Source organism: Schistocerca americana, unplaced genomic scaffold (genome assembly GCF_021461395.2).
Source record: "Schistocerca americana isolate TAMUIC-IGC-003095 unplaced genomic scaffold, iqSchAmer2.1 HiC_scaffold_64, whole genome shotgun sequence".
Taxonomy (NCBI): Eukaryota; Metazoa; Arthropoda; class Insecta; order Orthoptera; family Acrididae; genus Schistocerca; species Schistocerca americana.
Window position 1 is genome coordinate 329861 of NW_025726390.1, and position 21154 is coordinate 351014.

Genomic DNA, 21154 nt, shown 5'->3' on the forward strand with positions numbered 1-21154 from the left:
ACACTATGCTGCAGAGTGAAAATCTCATTCTAGAAAACTCTTTATCTGTAATTCTCTTTACATATTGGCTATTTTCTTCACATATGGGGGACATGGTCTCATCTGAAAAGTGAAAGTAAGCCTGTAAAAGGAAGGGTCGGGGGAGGGGGGGGGGGGCAGTGCTCAATTCTTGACCAGTGACCCTCATGTTTTTTTTTTTTGTGCAATTTGGGTTAGTTTATGTTCAATCCTTGCACCCAATTTACTCTTTCATCTACCTACTTTTTTTCTCGTCAAGCAGAATGATATTTATGCCCGGTGCTTAATACCTGTTTGTATCACTTACAATGCTGGTATTTATGAATTTTTTAGCATTTGACTCCGGAAAGGCCATTTTTCTTTGTAGTGAGGTCTTGCCAACAGCAAATTTTCTGGATGGAAAGTCGCTCAATCTGCTCATATACTTTAAAATTTAAAAGTAAATCTAGCAATGCTAGAATGTATACAAAATACTGATATACCCATTTTCAAGTTGTTGTTTAAAGATTCGCGACTTTTAAAACTTACGTAGATTATCTTTTTGATGATAGAACTTTACATAAGAAGTTATTAAGAACATTGCGAATATCACATGACGAACAATTGAATGACTAAAGCAGTGTTATCAACCCTCATTCATTGACACATGTAATAAATTCATCGAAGCAGTGAAGTTCAGAGCTGTAAAAATTTCTGAAATTAAAAGTATACATTGCCTAATGAATGTATTATTTTGGGGTGAAAGAACAGAATAATTGTTAGTTTTGGAATGTAATAATTCACTATGGCTTCATTTTAATTCTAATAAGTTTCACACTGTAATGAATCATTGTCTAAATGCCTCTCTCTCTCTCTCTCTCTCTCTCTCTCTCTCTCTCTCTCTCATTTGTTATAACTTACCGCTGTTATATTGTATTTGTATTGCAGTCATTACATTAAAATTGGCTATATTGATTCTGCAATTTATACTATTATGTTATTGCTAAGAATTGATTTAAAGAATAAACGTATATATTTATTTGTAAGATTTTGTAAATTTATACCACTGGAACTCTTTCAAAATATTTGATTGCGTAATACTGCCAATAAATACAATGACTTTCTTTCTTCTGTTTATAATTGTAATAGATGTTGGACACTTTGACTCCAAGTATGTTATACAGAAACGCAGTGATTTTTTGCAAAAGGCAAAACTATGTGTTCGAAGAATTGTGGAGAGGAAGGTACGTGATGTATTTTAAGTAGGTTATAAAGAGTAACTATAACAACAAAAACAATAAATTATTTGTGATTGGCAAGCTTTCGGAGCCAATGGCTCCTCCAGACAGAAGCGTTGAAGGGGAAGGAAGAAGGGTAAAGGAAAAGGCCTGTAGAGTTCCAGGAAAAGGTGTAGATTTTGGAAAAGTCACCCAGAATTTCGGATTAGGCGAAAAATAGAAACGACACATGTCATATACCAGCTATTATGTAAACACTGTTCAGCTTTCTACATCTGCATGACTACCACCAAATTATCAGTTAGGATAAGTGGGCATAGGCATAGTGTATATACTGGAAACTCACAATATCCTGTTGCAGAGCATGCTCTACAACATGGCATACGTGACCTCGGCACTTGTTTCACCACACATGCCACCTGGATTCTTCCGCCAGACACCAGTTTCTCAGAACTCCGCAGGTGGGAACTAGCACTACAACGTGTCCTTGGTTCTCACCACCCACCTCGCCTTAATTTACGTTAATTTCTCCTGTCTCAGCTTTTCTTCACTGTAATTACTCTTTGCTTCACTCCGTTTTAGCTTTCTACATCTTTCATTGTCTTTCCCGTCTATTTTCACTGCCCCCTCCCACAACTGTTGCATACAATACACTTACCTTCTCACTCTTATTAACCATATACAGTTTTAGTAGTAATCTCTGTCTTGCATATTACCCTGTCTTCCACCTTTAAGCTCTCAGGTTTCCGAATCTTGCCCGATGCAGTCCCCAACAATTAGTCTTTCCTTCTCATCCTGTACCGTAAGTCACCCATGACCCATGGTTCTGGGTGACTTTCCCAAAATCTACCCCTTTTCTTAGACCTCTCCAGTCCTTTTCCTTCATCCTTCTTGCTTCCCCTGCAACCCTTCAGCCTGAAGAAGGAGTCACTGGCTCCAAACGCTTGCCTATCACAACAGTCTTTTATGTGTGTGTTCTGCCACTGCTTGGTGAGTAGATTTTTTATCTATCCAATTAAATAATATTATAAAGAGTATCTGTGTGTGATGTTTTTATTGGTATACAACTTGTTATAAACAAAACTTATTTTTACCATTTAATATGTTTCCAGATATTTACCAGTGGTAAAGATGAAATTGGGTTGATTGTACTTGGTTCTGACAAGACACAGAATCCACTTGATTACCCAAATGTTAGTGTGGAATTTCCTCTTGCACTACCTACATGGCAGATGATATCCTTTGTGGAGAAATCTTTTCATGAAAGTGAAATAAAAAGAGATTGGATAGATGGTGTTGTTGTTGGCATGCAAGTCTTGAAAGATGAGCTAGAGTAATTATTTAAAGCTGTCTGTTTCATGACATTCCTGGAACATGTTCCAGAATGTGTGTTACACAAATCACAGTGACATAGTTGTGACTTTATAAACTTGAATCAATATGTTTTTGTAATGAAAAAGAAACAGAAGGCACAATACCTGCAGAAATAGGAAATTTTTTTGTGTGATTTTACTGCATGAATGTTTTTTACAGTTTTTCAGCTCAATAATTAAGGAGGTATTGATACAAGGCTTTGCCAAAAACCCATCTGTCACCTACAATTCCAGCCCTGTCACTGGCATTCCGTACCCCACAATATGACTGGGCCACTATGAGAGCAGCCACATCATTGTCAAATTCACTGAAACTACTGCATAGCAATTTGCTTGAGTATGGCTGCAGTTGTGGTCTTCTGTTTGGTTTAAGCACTGCGTCAATACCTTCTCTTTATAGCACTCAGAGGTCGCGATCTGCGACTGTTTTTACAAGTGGCAAGAGAACTTTTCCTCTAGTTGCTTGTTTTTCACTGAAAGATGCAAATATTTTAGAATGTAGTGCCCTATGTATATCTGTTAGAATAGCCACAAGGTCTGAAAGTTATTTTCAAATGATTGAGCTCTTCTACAGAGTATTGAAATTCACAGATTCTTCCAACCTGGTCCAACAATGTCTTACATACTCCTCTTCTTCCATGGATTGTTTCCAGTGTTTGGAGACAAAACATTAGGCAGCAAAACGTGCCTTATAACCAAAATCTAATGAACATATAATTAAATTAACTAAAGATGTAATGTTGCACTCTCAGGTAAGACTGATCTTGAATACAAAGCCAAAGTGGAAATTAATTGTAAGCTGCAACATTCATCTCACTTTTTGTTATTGAAATTATTCACAGTGCCATAGGGAGAACTGAGTTTGTGTTTTATAGAGTCAGATACACGCTGTGGCACAGGGTGCTGTCCATTATTCTCCTGACTATGATGTCCAGCTATGGTAGTCTTCCTTCTTCTTTGGTCTCCATAGTGAATTTGATTTTGTGGCGTGTGGAGTTCAGATGTACAAAGAAGTCAAGAAGTTTGTCTCTTCCATGAGGCCAGATGACAAGTGTGTTATCCACACAACAGAAGAAGAAGAAGAAGAAGAAGAAGAAAAGAAGAAGATGGATTTCCATTTGGTTGACATCAGGGCCTCTTCCTCGAAGTGCACCGTAAACATATTCACAATCTCTGGTCAGAGTGGGCTGCCTATGCCGACTCCATCTGTTTGCGGGAGGTGGGTGTGCCATGAGTCAGTGAAGTGGGAAAGTTGACCAAGTAATATGCGTGACGTGTCATACCTCGACCGATATTGAGAACAGAATAAAAAATTCAGAGGCATTACTTTTCAGCACTCCCATGCATATTCTGCATGCAAGAAAAGCTTATGGAGCGGGTTTCTCATTCAGAAATTCTATTTCAGTGTTGGTTGTTTACACGAAGACCGTGTTAAGCATAATGGAAGAAGGAGAAATGTTTATCAGCATTCCAGATTTGGCAGTGGCAGGCTCATGGTCTGCTGAGACTCTGGTTTATTGTTTCACTATATTGCTGCTTGCATTGCCCAGAATCTCATTTTGTGCCAACATAGAATTGGTAGGTTCAGGAGGGCCATGCTAAATGCCTTGCAGGGCCTCAGTAGTGCCACCCAACTAGCACCTGAGAGGGCAGACAAGTGTTCGCTCATGCGTACGTGATCCTGCAGTGAAGTTGTGTACATTTAGTCAGGAAGTGGGCTTGTATACAGTGAGACAGATATCCACACAGACAATGTGATGGCATCTGGAGCAGCACAGACTGTCAAGCCCTTATTGCAGCTCTAGAGAGAGGTGAACTGACAGCGGTGCAACTGACAACAATGCCAGACACAGGAATGGCACTGTGTCATCATGTCAGACGAGTCTCGGTTCTGCAACATCGTCACAATTGATGTACTTGTGTTTGGAGGCTCTGATGCCAACAGACCTGGCCAGATTGTACCTGTCATTCTCATGCGGGTCCAGCATGTGATGTGATGGTATGGGGTGCAACTGGATACATGTCACAACTTCTGGTTCACATATCCAGTAATTTGGACATCAGTCATTGCATTTGTGTTTTGTTAAGGCCTATCGCTGTGCCCTATTTTCAAGGGCTCCGTGATTGTAGATTGTATTTTATTGGTCCTGTTGTCTACATAGCAGCTTATGCATAAGACATTGGACAAGTCAAGTTATAAATATACAGGCTGAAAGTAATTTCAAAGCATACATATTTAAGCTTACAATAATACACTTTACACACAAGTATTTATATAACACATTTCATAAATTTAAATATTCTTCAATGGAATAAAAGCAGTGATGCTGTAAATATGACTTTAGAGATTTTCCAAATGTATTGACCTCAGTGATAGCTTTTATGTTTTCAGGAAGTTTGTTATAAAGCTTAACTCCCATGTGAAAAGTACCTTTTTGGCACAGTGCTATGCTGATTTGAGTCATATGTAAGTTCCTGTTTTGTCTGGTAAAGTGCTCATGTATATCACAGTTTTTTTTAGCCTCTGGTCCTTGCCTATTACATTTAATTTAAAGAACAAAAGGGTTTCCATAATGTATACACACGGTAATGGGAGAATACCAGATTTCTTAAACAGGGGTTTACAAGAGTCTCTAGGCTTGCACCCAAACAAGATTCTAATGGCCCTTTTTTTGTAGTTTAAAAGTGCTATTAGCTATTTTAGAGTTTCCCCAGAAGGTGACCCCATATCTAAGACGAGAATGAAAGTACGCATGATATGCATTCAATACTGTTTTCTCACTACAGCATGATTTTAATGAACAAAGAAGATAACGTGTTTTGGTCAGTTCTGCATTGAGACATTCAATATGCTTGTTCCATCTGATGTCACTCTGCAGCCAAAGTCCTAAGAATTTGGTTTCAGTACTGTTACCAACTGGTTCGTCATTGATAGAGACTGACGGGATAAACATGTCCTTGTTAGGAACATTGTGGAATTTAAGAGCAACGGTTTTCTTACTGTTTATTACAAGCCGATTACTCTGTGCCCAGCTGCTAAGTTGTTTCGTGACTGTGTTTACTGTCTGCTGTAACTGTTCATCGTCATCTCCTTTTAGTAGAATCGTGGTGTCATCTGCAAATATGATTGATTTGTGTGCATCAATATTTAAGCTTAGATCATTTATGTACAGAAGAAACAGAAGGGGTCCCAATACGGATCCTTGGGGTACACCACATTTTATTTGTTTATAGTCAGATAAGTGATTAGATACAGTTTTTAGTTCAATATTTGTGTGCTTGACGCACACTGCCTGCATACGATTTGTCAGGAAGGAACTGATCCACTTGTTGGACAGACCTCGAATACCATATCTTTCTAGCTTTGATAGCAGAATTTTATGGTCCACCATGTCAAAAGCTTTTGACAAGTCAATAAAGACTCCTATTGTTTCCTGTTTTTTGTCCATCAGGTTTAGGATGAAATTGATGCACTCATAGACAGCAGTTGTCGTTGACCTCTTATTTCTGAATCCATGTTGTTCATTACATAGGATGCTGTTTTTATTTATAAATTTCATAAGTTTCTCATACATAACTTTTTCCAGTACTTTAGAGATGCAGGAGGAAATTGTGATGGGTCTGTAGTTATTTACATTGTCTTTATCCCCTTTTTTATATACAGGAATAACTTTTGATGTTTTTAACACATCAGGGAAAGTGCCTGCCTGAAGTGAGCAGTCGCATAAATGTGTGAGTACTTCAGTTAGGTTTGATGCGCTCTTCTTTAACACTGTTGCAGGTATACCATCAATACCTGCCGATTTGGAATTTTTTAGTCCTTTTATTGCTTTAGCTACTTCATCTTGTGAAACAGAACCGATGTACATTGATCCTCTACATGTACTTATTTTATATTCATTTGCCTGGATGCTCTTAAAGTTTGATTGTAACATATTTTCAGCAACACCTGTGAAAAAGTTGTTAAATGTGTTAGCTACTTCTAAGGGGTTTGTTACTTTTTTATTTTTATGTGATAGTGTTATATTTTTCCAAGGTTGTTTGTATTCTCCACATTCTTTTTTTATAACACTCCACATAGCCTTTGATTTATTAGCTGAATTATAAATGATTTCATCATTATGCATTATTTTTGCTGCTTTTATTACTTTTCTTAATATTTTGGAGTATTTTTTATAGTATGCGCGTACTACAGGTGAGGAATTTTTCGAGTTACATATTTCATGAAGTAGTCTTCTCTTCTGGCATGAAACCCTTATTCCCTTTGTGATCCAGCTGTTTGTTCTAGAGTTTCCCCGTATGGTTAATGTTTTCAGTGGGAATGCAAGTTCAAAGAAATGGGTTAATGTATCAATGAAAGTGTCGAATTTTTCATTAATATCATTCATTTTGTACACTCCTAGCCATTTTTCTTTGTGTAATAAGTTGTTGAAGTAGTTCACATTATGCTGATTATAGCTTCGATATGCTGTTCTAAAAGACATGTTGTTAATAATACTGCCTTGTACTTTTATGCTTAATATTTGAGCAAGATGATCACTAAAACCTGCATTGAAAATTTTTAGTGAGGTGTTGTGTAAACTCTTATTTACTAGAAACTGATCAAGAGCTGTTTGACAAGTTTCTGATACTCGGGTAGCTGCTTTTACTTCAGCCTTTAAATTGAAGGACGTTGCAAGGTTCAAAATGGTCTCCCTATTTCCACTATTCATGAGGAAGTCAATATTGAAGTCACCACAGATTATAAATTCACAATCCATTTTATTTACTTTATTTAGCAATGACTCCATTTTGTTTAAGAAAAGTTCAAAATTCCCAGACGGTGATCGGTAAACTGTAGCAATAACCAGGTTGAACTGAGTAATTTTTATAGCTGCAATTTCATAATCCTTTTCGACATTTGCCCTAGTTAAGTCAGGTAGTGTAATAAAATCTACATTATCCTTTGTGTAAATTGCTACCCCACACTGTTTGCTGTTTTTCCTGCAGTAGTAAGCAGCCAAGACAAATTTGTTTATTTTAGTATTCTGGATTAATTCTGGGTTAAGCCAGTGCTCAGAAATGCATAACACTGAGATATCATTAAGTTCATGTGTTAATAGAACGTTAATTTCATCGATCTTATTACGCAGGGATTGCACATTATGGTGATAAATTTTTAAATCGGGCGTATTCACAATTTGGTAATTGGGAATCATATTTACAGCATCACATACCTCTAGTTTAAATTAGGAATGTCAGCAGCGTTGTATTTTTGTTCTTCTTTCTTGTTTATTTTGTTTTCCTCGCTGTTGGAACGATGTTCAGGAAGCTGATAAATTGTTCTATCCCTTACAAGTCTTTCTTTGATGTTATCTTTTAACAAGATAATGCAAGACTACACATCACCTGAGCTGTACTGAGCTACCTCGATACAGAGAGTGTTCCACTGTTGCCGTATCCAGCATTTTCTTCAAATCTGTCACCTGTGGAGAACGTCTGTTCACAGGATGCCAAGAGATGGGTATGCCACCAGCCGCCAGCCACCAGTCGCCAGCCACTACAGTTGAAGAACTCTGACATATGACATTCAGTTGAGTAGCATGAAATGATGTACCCATGGCTGTAATCCAACCTCGATTTGATATCCAGTGTGATGAGAGCTGTTCTGCTTTTCCAGTTTCAATACTGAAATTCATATATTATTTTTATGCTATCCTAACCAGATTGGACTGTGGTGTCATACAGCATAAAATATCTTACAACGTGTTGAATTAGTTATGAGAAGTGTAGAACAGCCAGCAGGGGAAAGATGTTGGCAATGAGACAGCTTTTATGTATAACAGCAGTACAGTGTTTCACAGTGCATAATGCTTCCGCAGATTGAGAACAAAATGTGTGGTTTGCTTTCATCCATTTTCACAAACATAGCCTAAAAAATAATGTTGACATTACTGTGCATTTCACTCTGAGGCATATTGCACTCTGAGAATGTTCATCGAATTCAGTTACTTTGTATTATATTTCAGTAACAGTGACATAATAGCAAATTGGACTGTATGAGTTTTTACGGATTTTTTTTCCAGACACACACTACCATTTCTTCAGATTTATTTAATTTGGGTATAATTCCTTTCCAGCATATATGCTGTACACAAAATGTTGAACATAAAATGTAGCTATCTGCTGATTTAACATCTTGCTGAGTATACCGGTACAATATTTTGTTGTAACAAATAGTTCAATGTATTTTACACACTTATAAACTTATTTATACAGTTATAGTAATTTATACCATTACATTAATGTTGTACCTTAATGTTCTGGAAGACGATATTATAAGGAACCTCATACTTTTCCTGGATGATAATGAATTATTGCCTGAAAAAAATCTGCACAAATTTGAGTCAGATCATAACATTTCAATTTGGTCCAAAGATAGGCAACTGAGTTTAAGTTTTCAGAAATGTAAATTGGAGCACATCACAAAACAAAAAAAGACAGTATTGTATGACTACATTATCAAATAATCACAGTTTTAATTGGTCAACTCATACAAATATCTGGATGAAATGAAATGGTGACATAGACTCACTTGTAGGCAAAGCAGAATGCAGACTTCAATTCATTGGTAAGATACTGGAAAATGCAATCAGTCTATAGAGGACATTGCTTACAAAATACTTGTGTGGCCCATTCTAGAATATTGCTTAAGTATGACCCATAACAAATAAGGCTAATGGCAGACATTGAATGTATACAAAATAGTGTAGCATGATTGATCATAGATTTATTTGATGCATGGGAGAGCATCAAGAAGCTACTAAAAATTGGAAATGCCAGACAAGTGAAGATAGACGCCAAATATATGACAAAACCTAACTTATGAAATTTCAGGAACCTGTATTAAGTGAGGTATTTAGGGATTATACAATAACCGCATATGTATCACTCCTATAGGGACCATGAAGGCAAGATTAATTACAGCATGCACAGAACCATTTAAAGAATCATTCTTCCCACACTCCACATGAGCATTGAATGGGGAAAAACCATAATGTGTGGTACAACAATGTACTTTGTCGGACAAACCCACAGTGGTTTATACAGTGTGCATGGAGACATGGAATCAGTTGACAGTAGCTGGGTAATGGTTCATATTGATTCCCATTTCCCTGTTGCAGTAGGTGATCTTATGCCTCTAATTATTTTTTCATTGCTATCTTAACTTGCATTCTTCAATTCAGTTTATTAACCCTTCTTATCTCTTTGTATTAGGGCAAATGTACAGTTAACTTTTGAGGAATTTGTATTTTCAATTTATCAACTGGAGTTTTGTTTCATATGCAGCAGCAATGTTACAAATTATTTGTTTCAGTTTCTTTAGAATAATTTGCTGTTTCACGGGTGCTTTGAAGGAAATAAAAGATCTCGAAAGTGTCTTAATGACAACCGATGGCCTCATGTTGACAAGACAGCTGGTTGCCTTGCAGAGGGCAGGGCTTGACGGTCTGAACATCAGCTTAGACACCCTGCAGTCCCAACGCTACAACCAGATCACGAGGAGGAAAGGCTGGGAGCGTGTCATGGTTGGCATAGATCTAGCCTTGCAACTTGAATACGACCCTGTGAAGGTATTACTAGTGCAGCTGTCATCGCATGCAGACTTTCATAAACAAAAGATATAAATCTGTTGTTAAGAATATCAATACAAGAATCACCATTTTAAAGCAGTATGCCCACACCCTCGCCCCCATCCCCGCTCCCACCCTCACCGCTGTCTCCACACTGCAGCTGTAAGTGAAGGAAGGTATATTAAGACAGAAGAAGTAAATTTTAGCTGACGATGCTAACAGTTTCGTAGTTTATACAACATAAAAAGGATGCCTTGCAAGTTTACCAATTAAAAATCTTATATTTTCCTCCCAAGAGAGTCTTATGAGACTCAAGATCTTTACAGTTTCTCTTTTTTTCTTTTGTGTCTTTAGTTTAAAATAAGTTTCCACTATTGTGGTGTTGTTTTGGTAAAAATACTCGATTGTTTGGAAAAATTATTCTTAATTCTGTAGTCACATTTTTGTTGTGTCTAAGTACTACTGGTTTCAGTAGCAAGTGCCAGCATCAGTTCATCTTATTATCAAACATTTCTGTGCAAAATAAAAGCTGACCACTGTGGCCGAGCAGTTCTAGGCACTTCAGTCCAGAACCGTGCTGCTGCTATGGTCGCGGGTTCGAATCCTGCCTCAGGCAGGGATGTCCTTAGGTTAGTTAGGTTTAAGTAGTTCTAAGTCTGGGGGACTGATGACCTCAGATGTTAAGTCCCATAGTGCTTAGAGCCATTTGAACCATTTTGCAAAATAAAAAGCTTCTGTACAACTGCAAACTAGACATACCATTTTCAGGGTGCAGTTCACATCTATTGAAAGCACAACAGTGACCTTTACTTTTAGTAGATAAGACACCTACTGAGGTAAGTGACTTGATGACTGCACACAAGAAGTTGTCATTTATTCCATATGTAGCTACCATGCAGACTCATATTTTGTATTAGTTTGTCCTTACTCTTCCAAAAGGTTAAACCTTGTCTCTGCAGCCACAGCTTCCTCTCTTCAGCAGTTGTCTTCATCTCCATGTGTGAAGAAAATCCCATTCATTGATCATATTGTTTAAGTAGGATGTTCTCAGTCATCCCCTTGTTTTCTTGCCTACGATCTTGCCTTCAGAAATGTTTTTTAAAAGATTATCGTCTCCAGTTTAGTGTCCAGTGTATTTTGCTTTGCCCTGGCCTATAACTTTCAGTGGTTCTTTCTTCTCTCCTATTTCCTTTAATTTTTCTGTCAATGCAGATAGTTCTTGTACTTCTCCTCCAGAACCACATTTCAGCAGGTCTGAGGCGAGCTTCCTTTGGCTATTCTAATGTACAGATTTTGCATCTGTGTGTCAGAACACTCCACACAAAGGTCTTTACAAATATTTTCTTAATGTGGAAGCTGATATGTTTATTCAGTTGCAGCTTCTTCTTATTTTGGAAGGAACTCTTCACCTGTGCTATTCTTTTCTTGAATGCCTTGAAATATTGATTGTTTTCTTGCAAAATGCTACTGAGATATTGAATTTCAGTTCCTTTCTTGAGTTGCTCATTGCCTGTTCTTGTGTCAGTCCTACCTCCTCCTCCTTTCTTGTCTGTAGCCATAACTTTTGTCTTCTTTGTATTCATTTTTAGCTTTAGTTTTACCACTTCTTGATTTAAGGCCTGAAACATTTTATTTAGTTCCTACTCTGATTTACTATTGTGATGTCATCAATCTGCAGTGTATATGCATGCAATTAAGTTTCCATATCGACATCATGCTCCAAAAACCACCTAACTGTGTGTGGCAGGGGGTACGTCTCATGCCACCAACTGATCCCCTCTGCCTTGTTCCACTTGTGAACAGTGCTTGGGAAGAATGACTGTCAGTACACTTCTGTATTATCTCTAACTTCTCAAATTTTCTTCTCGTGATCATTTCGTGAATTGTATATGAGAGAAACTATTATGTTGTCAGACTCTTCTCGGAAACTACTCTCTCGAAATTTGGGTAGTAAATCTTTCCGTGATGCACAACTGCTCTCTTATGGCATCTACCACTGGAGTTGCTGAGCATCTCTGTAATGATCTCACAGCGACTAAATGATCCTGTGACAAAACACTCCGCACTTCATTGGATCTTCTTTCTCTCTTCTGTCAGTCTTACTGGGTAAGGACACAGGGGTAATTTACATTCACTTAAGATTCTTCCTGTGAATCTTAGTCTGGCATCTGCTTTTCTATTGCTGTTTTATGTGGTCATTCCACTTTAAGGTTGCTCTGGATAGTTACTTCTAGATATTTTATGGTAGATTCTGTTTCCAGCAATTTGTCATTAATAGTGTAGTTGTACAGTATTGGATTTCTTTTCCTGTGTGTGTGTGTGTGTGTGTGTGTGTGTGATATGTTACATTTATTTATGTGCAGGGTCAACTGCCAGAGCCTACATCATTCACCAATCCTCTGCAGGTCATTGTGCAAATTGATACTGTCTTCTGTTATTGCTACTTTCTGATGGACAAGTGTAGTACCTGTGAACAATATTAAGGAGCCTCTGACACTTTCTACTGGATCATTTATATACATTGTAAATGTAATGGTCCTATCACATTTCCATGGCGTATTCCAGAAATTACCTTTTGATTCTGGTCATCTTTTCTTTGTTGTTGTTATTACTTCCTTGATGAACATATTAAGGAAGTAAGGTGATAGAAGGCACCCGTCTCTCACTGCCCTTCTGGTTTTCCTTCTTTCATATCCGGTTCAGTACTCTGACTTTAGTATATACTCAAAATTAATCATCTGTCCTTCCACTTTGGACATTACTTTAAGGAATGATGATATAATGGTAATCTGTTTATTAAACAATATTTTAACGATACACTATGCTTTCTGATCATATAGTGGCTTGATGATGGAATTTGATACTGAAATTAGTAATCATTAGACAAAATAAAAGTGAAGCTATAATAAAAGAAAGTAATATTTTGGATCATGTCAGTTGTTGTTCCAAACAACAGCACGTCAGGAATAGGTTCAAATGGCTCTGAGCACTATGCGACTTAACTTCTGAGGTCATCAGTCGCCTAGAACTTAGAACTAATTAAACCTAACTAACCTAAGGACATCACACACATCCATGCCCGAGGCAGGATTAGAACCTGCGAACGTAGCGGTCATTCGGTTCCAGACTGTAGCGCCTGGAACCACATGGCCACTCTGGCTGTCCAGGAATAGGTACTAAATTATTTGTCCGCTGATGACCTCACAGCCTAGAACACTAAAACACAAATGTTAATTGTTTGTTATGTGCCCTGGTAGAGTTTACAGCTGTTTACAGTTCACGATTGGTTGTTGGAGATTGGACATTACTCACATAGTGTATTTAGTGCACAGTGCAGAAAAAGGCAGTGTCCAGAAAAGTAAACAAGTGTAAAGGCAAAAGTTTCATGACAGGATGTTGTGTCACCATACTTGGAAGACAATTATAGCCAAAGACAGAAATTTAAAAGAAACTGGCTCATTTGAGCTGCGGAGACCTAGTCGAGGATTCTCAGTAGATAATTGTTAGCACAGTAGAATTTATAAAGAGACAATGTCAGTTCGTGTCAGGGAAGGTTGATTGGTAAGTATCTATCAGCTTTCTCGTAAAACTCACAATTTGAAGAATACACATCAAGGAAAAGGTAGAAGTCCAACAGTGTCAAATCTAGACAATAATATCGATCATCCAACAGTTTTGCAAAATCCCCAGTTGTACTTTACTTACTTACTTACTTACTAACTTACTCAGATTTGCTGTGTACCATACAAGGAACTGGTTTCCACTAGTTGACTTGATCAGCTGCCAAGTTCTCACCTTCCTCCAAGTTTGTGTCCATGGATTGAAGATTCATTGCAAAAGTTCCAGGTGTTAAAAGGTCTTCCTGTACATCTGTATCTGTCCATTGATTTCAACAACAGTGTTGATTTTGGGATTCTTCCACCTTACATGCGTAGAACATAACCTGCAATCCTCAGTCTTCTTTCAACAATAATTTTGTGCAGGCTGTGTAGACCTCTTATTCTCAGCACTTCATCGTTTGTAACTTGGTTGGGTTAACATCTTCAGAATTCATCTCTAGCATTGTTGGTGAAAAACATGGAGACTGTGTGCTGATTTTACTGACATTTTCCAAGTCTCACACATATAAACGATAAAGGAGTGTAGTCAAAGCTTTGTTGGCATATTACAGACCTAATTGCCATATGGACTGATTTTCCAGTTCTGCTGGTGATTTCTGCATCTGTGACCTCATTATTACATATAAAGCTACCGAGATATGGCAATCTGTCAACATCTTGTATTATCTTCTATTGCACTGTAATCGGGGAAGAGACGAGTAATTTCCACTTACTTTGCACATTCTGTTTACCTTATCCCTATTAATTTTCAGCCCTACACAATAGGGCATTTAATGAGAAAGCATATAAAAATTAACTTAATGCCTTCCAAGGAGACGGTCTCTACTTAGTCTCTACTCCTTCAAGCCTGACTTTGTAAGTGTAGACCAGACATGGCTTAAATTCAGAGAAATAGTATCGACAACAATTAAGAGATATATACCAAATAAATTGAAAGGATACCAAATAAATTAAAAGGGTGGTGCACAAAATATGTCAAAACTCAGCTGCAGAAGCAATGAAAAAAAGCATGTCAAAATTTAAAAGAATGCAAAATCTCCAAGATTAGCGATGTTTTACTGAAGCTCGAAACTTAGGGTGGGTTTCAGTGCAAGATGTGTTTAATAGTTCCCATAGTGAAACTTCGTTTTGAAATCTGGAAGAAAATCCAAAGAGGTTCTGGTTGCATGTGTAGTACACCAATGGCAAGACACAACCAATACCTTCACTGCGCAATAGCTGTGGTAATATTACTGATGACAGTGCTACTAAAGCAGGGTTACTAAACACGGATTTCTGAAATTTCTTCACCAAAGACAACAAAGTTATTATTGCAGTATTCAAATCAAGAACAACTGCAACTGTGAGTAACTTAGTAGTAGCTCTCCTCAGTGTCATAAAGCAGTTATGTTTCTTTCAGAGAATGCTGATACAATAGCTCCATTAGAAATCATATATAGCCCTGGAGATTCTAAAAGGTATCAGATAGATTATATAATGGTAAGACAGAGATTTAGGAACCAGGTTTTAAATTGTAAGACATTTCCAGGGGCAGATGTGGACTCTGACCACAATCTATTGGTTATGACCTGTAGATTAAAACTGAAGAAACTGCAAAAAGGTGGGAATTTAAGGAGATGGGACCTGGATAAACTGAAAGAATCAGAGGTTGTACAGAGCTTCAGGGAGAGCATAAGGGAACAATTGACAGGAATGGGGGAAAGAAATGCAGTAGAAGAATAATGGGTAGCTTTGATGGATGAAGTAGTGAAGGCAGCAGAGGATCAAGTAGGTAAAAAGACGAGGGCTAGTAGAAATCCTTGGGTAACAGAAGAAATATTGAATTTAATTGATGAAAGGAGAAAATATAAAAATGCAGTAAATGAAGCAGGCAAAAAGGAATACAAATGTCTCAAAAATGAGATCGACAGGAAGTGCAAAATGGCTAAGCAGGGAGGGCTAGAGTACAAATGTAGGGATGTAGAGGCTTATCTCACTAGGGGTAAGATAGGTACTGCCTACAGGAAAATTAGAGAGACCTTTGGAGATAAGAGAACCACTTGCATGAACATCAAGAGCTCAGATGGAAACCCAGTTCTAAGCAAAGAAGGGAAAGCAGAAAGGTGGAAGGAGTATATAGAGGGTCTATACAAGGGCGATACACTTGAGGACAATATTATGGAAATGGAAGAGGATGTAGATGAAGATGAAATGGGAGATACAATACTGCGTGAAGAGTTTGACAGAGCACTGAAAGACCTGAGTCGAAACAAGGCCCCTGGAGTAGACAACATTCCATTGGAACTACTGACGGCCTTGGGAGAGCCAGTCCAGACAAAACTCTACCATCTGGTGAGCAAGATGTATGAAACAGGCGAAATACCATCAGACTTCAAGAAGAATATAATAATTCCAATCCCAAAGAAAGCAGGTGTTGACAGATGTGAAAATTACCGAACAATCAGTTTAATAAGCCACAGCTGCAAAATACTAACACGAATTCTTTACAGACGAATGGAAAAACTAGTAGAAGCCGACCTCAGGGAAGATCAGTTTGGATTCTGTAGAAATACTGGAACATGTGAGGCATTACTGACCTTACGACTTATCTTGGAAGAAAGATTAAGGAAAGGCAAACCTACGTTTCTAGCATTTGTAGACTTAGGGAAATCTTTTAACAATGTTGACTGGAATACTCTCTTTCAAATTCTAAGGGTGGCAGGGGTAAAATACAGGGAGCGAAAGGCTATTTACAATTTGTACAGAAACCAGATGGCAGTTATAAGAGTCGAGGGACATGAAAGGGAAGCAGTGGTTGGGAAGGGAGTAAGACAGGGTTATAGCCTCTCCCCGATGATATTCAATCTGTATATTGAGCAAGCAGTAAAAGAAATAAAAGAAAAATTCGGAGTAGGTATTAAAATCCATGGAGAAGAAATAAAAACGTTGAGGTTCGCCGATGACATTGTAATTCTGTCAGAGACAGCAAAGGACTTGGAAGAGCAGTTGAACGGAATGGATGGTGTCTTGAAGGGAGGATATAAGATGAACATCAACAAAAGCAAAACAAGTGTAATGGAATGTAGTCGAATGAAGTAAGGTGATGCTGAGGGAATTAGGTTAGGAAATGAGACACTTAAAGTAGTAAAGGAGTTTTGCTATTTGGGGAGCAAAATAACTGATGTTGGTTGAAGTAGAGAGGATATAAAATGTAGACTGGCAATGGCAAGGAAAGCGTTTCTGAAGAAGAGAAATTTGTTAACATCGAGCATAGATGTAAGTGTCAGGAAGTCATTTCTGAAAGTATTTGTATGGAGTGTAGCCATGTATGGAAGTGAAACATGGATGGTAAATAGTTTGGACAAGAAGAGAATAGAAGCTTTCGAAATGTGGTGCTACAGAAGAATGCTAAAGATTAGATGGGTAGATCACATAACTAATGAGGAAGTATTGAATAGGATTGGGGAGAAAAGAAGTTTGTGGCACAACTTGACCAGAAGAAGGGATCGGTTGGTAGGACATGTTCTGAGGCATCAAGGGATCACCAATTTAGTATTGGAGGGCAGCGTGGAGGGTAAAAATAGTAGGGGGAGACCAAGAGATGAATACACTAAGCAGATTCAGAAGGATGTAGGTTGCAGTAGGTACTGGGAGATGAAGAAGCTTGCACTGGATAGAGTAGCATGGAGAGCTGCATCAAACCAGTCTCAGGACTGAAGACCACAACAACAACATATAGCCACTCATTTGATAAAGATCCATACCTAGAGACTGAAAAGTTGCTCAGGTCACACCAATGCTCAAGAAAGAAAAGAGGAGTAATCTGCTAAATAACAGACTCATATCACTAATGTTGATTTGCATTAGGATTTTGGAACATATATTGTGTTTGAATATTATGAATTATCTCAAAGATAATGATTCATTGATAAATAGCCAAGATAGATTCAGAAATATTGACCTTTTAAAACACAGCTAGCTCTTTAGTCACGCAAAGTAATAAGTACTGCCGACTGGGGCTCTCAAATTGATTCCATATTTGTAGATTTCCAGAAGACTTTTTGAAACAGTTCCTCACAAGTATTTTCTAATCATATTGTGTGCCTATGGTGTATTGTCTCTGTTGTGCAACTGGATGTGTGGTTTCCTGTCAGAAAGGTCACAGTTTATAGTAATTGATGGAAAATCGTCAAGTAAAACAAAAGTGATATCTGACATTCCTCAAGGAAGTGTTATAGACCACCTGCTGTTGCCGATCTACATTAACAATTTAAGAAAGAATCTGAGCAGTCCTCTTAGATGATGCTATCATTTACAGTCTTGCATATCATTTACTGTCTTGTAAAGTGATCAGATGATCAAAACGAACTGCAAAATGATTTAGGCTACCTATCCATATGATGCAAAAAGTGGTAACTGACCTTAAATAATAAAAATTGTTATGTCATCCGCATGAGTAGTAGAAGGCATCTACTAAATTTTGGTTACATGATAATTCACGCAGGTCTAAAGGCTGTGAAGTCTATTGAATACTTAGGAATTACATTTACAAATAACTTAAATTGGAATGCTCACATAGATAACGCGGTGGGAAAGCAAACAAAGGACTGTGATTTAATAGTAAAACATTTAGAAGATTAGGATTACTAAAGAGACTATCTACAACTATACTTGTCTGTCCTCTTTTGGAGTATTCTGCATGGTGTGAGATCCTTACCAGATAGGACTGACAAAGGACATCATTTAAAAGTTCAAAGAAGGGCAGCTCATTTTGTATTATTGGGAAACAGGAAAGTGCATGCCACAGATATCGCATGTGAATTGGGGTGGCAGTCATTAAAGCAAAAGCATTTTGCTGGAGCAGGTTCTTAAAATTTCAATCATCAATTTTCTCCTCCGAATGTGAAAATATTTTGTTAGAGCCCTCTTACATAGGGAGAAATGATCATTGTAATAAAATAAGAGAAATCAGAGCTTGTACGGAAATATTGAAGTGTTTGGTTTTCCTCAAATGCTGTAGGGGAGTGGAATGGTAGATAAATAGGTTGAGGGTGGTTCTCTGAACCCTCTGCCAGCAATTAATTGTGAATTACAGACTAGTCATGCAGATATAGATAATGTAGATAGGCTTTCAATATTGTGCACTGATTCTCTAATTTTATACATTGCTCAAATACTTTCGTGGCGCTTTGGAGTGACCCCTTCAAAATAACACTTTACCAGTGTTCTTAATATGTATTTTGGTAACCAGGTTGATAAGAAGTTACAACAATACTCTCTTATTACTCCCCAGTTTTGGGTTTTATTAATGAACAAAATCGCCGCAGTGTTCCATAACAATTACGGGCTGAAGTTTCCTGCTGATGGAACCAATATGATTTTCTGTGTTTCTGAGCATACAGGTTGTGTATGCTGTTTGGAGCCTGTTGTATGCTGAATCAAATGTTTTTATTGTTGTGATCTTCCATCTGAAGATTGGTTTCATGGAGTTGCCCATGCTAGCTTATTCTCTGTGACCCTCTTCACCTCTGGGTAACTACTGCAGCGTACAATAACTTGAACTTGCTTATTGCAGTCAGTTTTTGGTCTCCTACAGTTGTTACCCCCATTATATTCACAGATGACCACATATTGTGGAAATTGCATATTGTAATGTAGGATGCAACAATAAGGTACAGAAAGTTTCTGTTGAAAATTACGAATTATTTAGGAATAAAGGAGATGGCTCACCAAAAGGCAGAAGCACTGTCTCATCGATAGGCACACGAACAAAAGGTATGTAGAATGAGATTTTCACCGTGCAGTGGAGTGTGCACTGATATGAAACTTCCTGGCAGATTAAAACTGTGTGCCGGACCAAGAGTCAAACTTGGGACCTTTGCCTTTCGTGGCCAAGTGCTGAGCTATCCTTGCACGACTCACGACCCGTCCTCACAGCTTTACTTCCACCAGTACCTCGTCTTCTACCTTCCAAACTAAAAGGTACGTTACTTGGTGAGCTTCCAGAATGCACTTTCTTTTTCTAGCTGTAGGGAAAACATGTGCGCGCGCCCACACACACGCACACACACACACACACACACACACACACACACACACACACACACACACTCTCTCACATGCGCATGCATGTCTCCTTATGCTGTGGTCGCTCAACTGCCAGCTCTTTACTGGCCCATGGTGAGTGTTCTGGAGTGAGGTGGGGCTTTAGAGTGGGGTAGGATGGGGTGGGTTGAGGCAATGTGAGAGATGGAGAGAGATGGGAGGGGTTTGGAGGGAAGCATTTAGTGGCTCGTGGGAGAGTGGGGAGCCATCTGTGGGCTAGCTAGGGGTGCAGGTAGGGGGGTCAGGTGCCAGACAGCTGGGCACTCATAGACTAGGGTGTGACGTGAGATAACACCACACAACTAGCTGATTTGCGAGGGGGGGAGAGAGGGGTGTGTGTGTGTGTGGGGGGGGGGGGGGCTGGGAGTTAACTTGGATTTAGGCCAGGAAGCAAAGGATGTGCTGTAAGTATGGCTACGAAAGTTGAGTATTCTTAAATAAGATCAGCTGGTGCCAATGTATTGGAAAGTAACTGGCACACAAAGTGCAATTGTGGCTCCTTTTTCTTCAAAAGTTTTAAATAGTCTGCAGAGCAAATTGAATTAGGAGGATCAGGCATTTGTGTGGGTCTAGGAAAGTAAATTGTAGAGCCAGATAAAAGGCGCACAAGACAGGAGGGGTACTACTACTCATCACTGCTGTATCGTGCTACTAGTACATGTCAGTGTGAGTGCACCGAGAGTGGTGTTGCCGTACATGCGTCTTTAAATTGGTCACCGACTGATCATTGCAGGCTGGCTGCTGGAGGCCGTCTCTGGGAGCCAAGCGTGCTGTGCGGTCCCTGCCGTGCCATCTGCTGGTGACTCGCACATATATTAGTGTGGAACAGTGCTGACTGACTCTCTGTGTGATTCTAGTTTGTAATGTGCACATCAGTGTTCTGTGTCTTGTTGAGTCCTTAGAGGCATATTGTTCGGAGGTTATTATTAAAGCCATATTTGTGCGACTTGGATCACACTTCAGTATTTATTTATTTATTTATTTCTTGTTCCATAGATCCAGTTAGTGAGTCAATCACAAGGATATGGAACGTGTCAAATTGTACAGGTTTCAATTTAAACTATACAAGGGCAATTCAATGGCAAATTGTACATAGTTTAAGTAAGACATACTATAAATACGGTAACAGATACAATATCAGCTAGATAACATAACAACCATTTGACAGAAAAAGGAGTTTCAAATAAAGGTTAAAGGCAAGAGCACAAAGTTAAATCAGATATTAGGCC

The 21154-nt window shown here is 38.4% G+C and overlaps 1 protein-coding gene across 1 annotated transcript in view; it reads left to right on the top strand.

Annotated features, from left to right (window-relative positions):
- Positions 1 to 9710: 9710 nt before the first annotated feature.
- The window catches only part of LOC124588381 (molybdenum cofactor biosynthesis protein 1-like), a 65327-nt gene continuing 53883 nt past the window's right edge, over positions 9711 to 21154 (top strand). The window contains exons 1-3 of the mRNA XM_047131472.1: positions 9711 to 9734; positions 9835 to 9872; positions 9966 to 10221. Of these exons, the coding sequence (XP_046987428.1) occupies positions 9711 to 9734; positions 9835 to 9872; positions 9966 to 10221 (318 nt within the window). The remainder of the gene's footprint in view (positions 9735 to 9834; positions 9873 to 9965; positions 10222 to 21154) is intronic.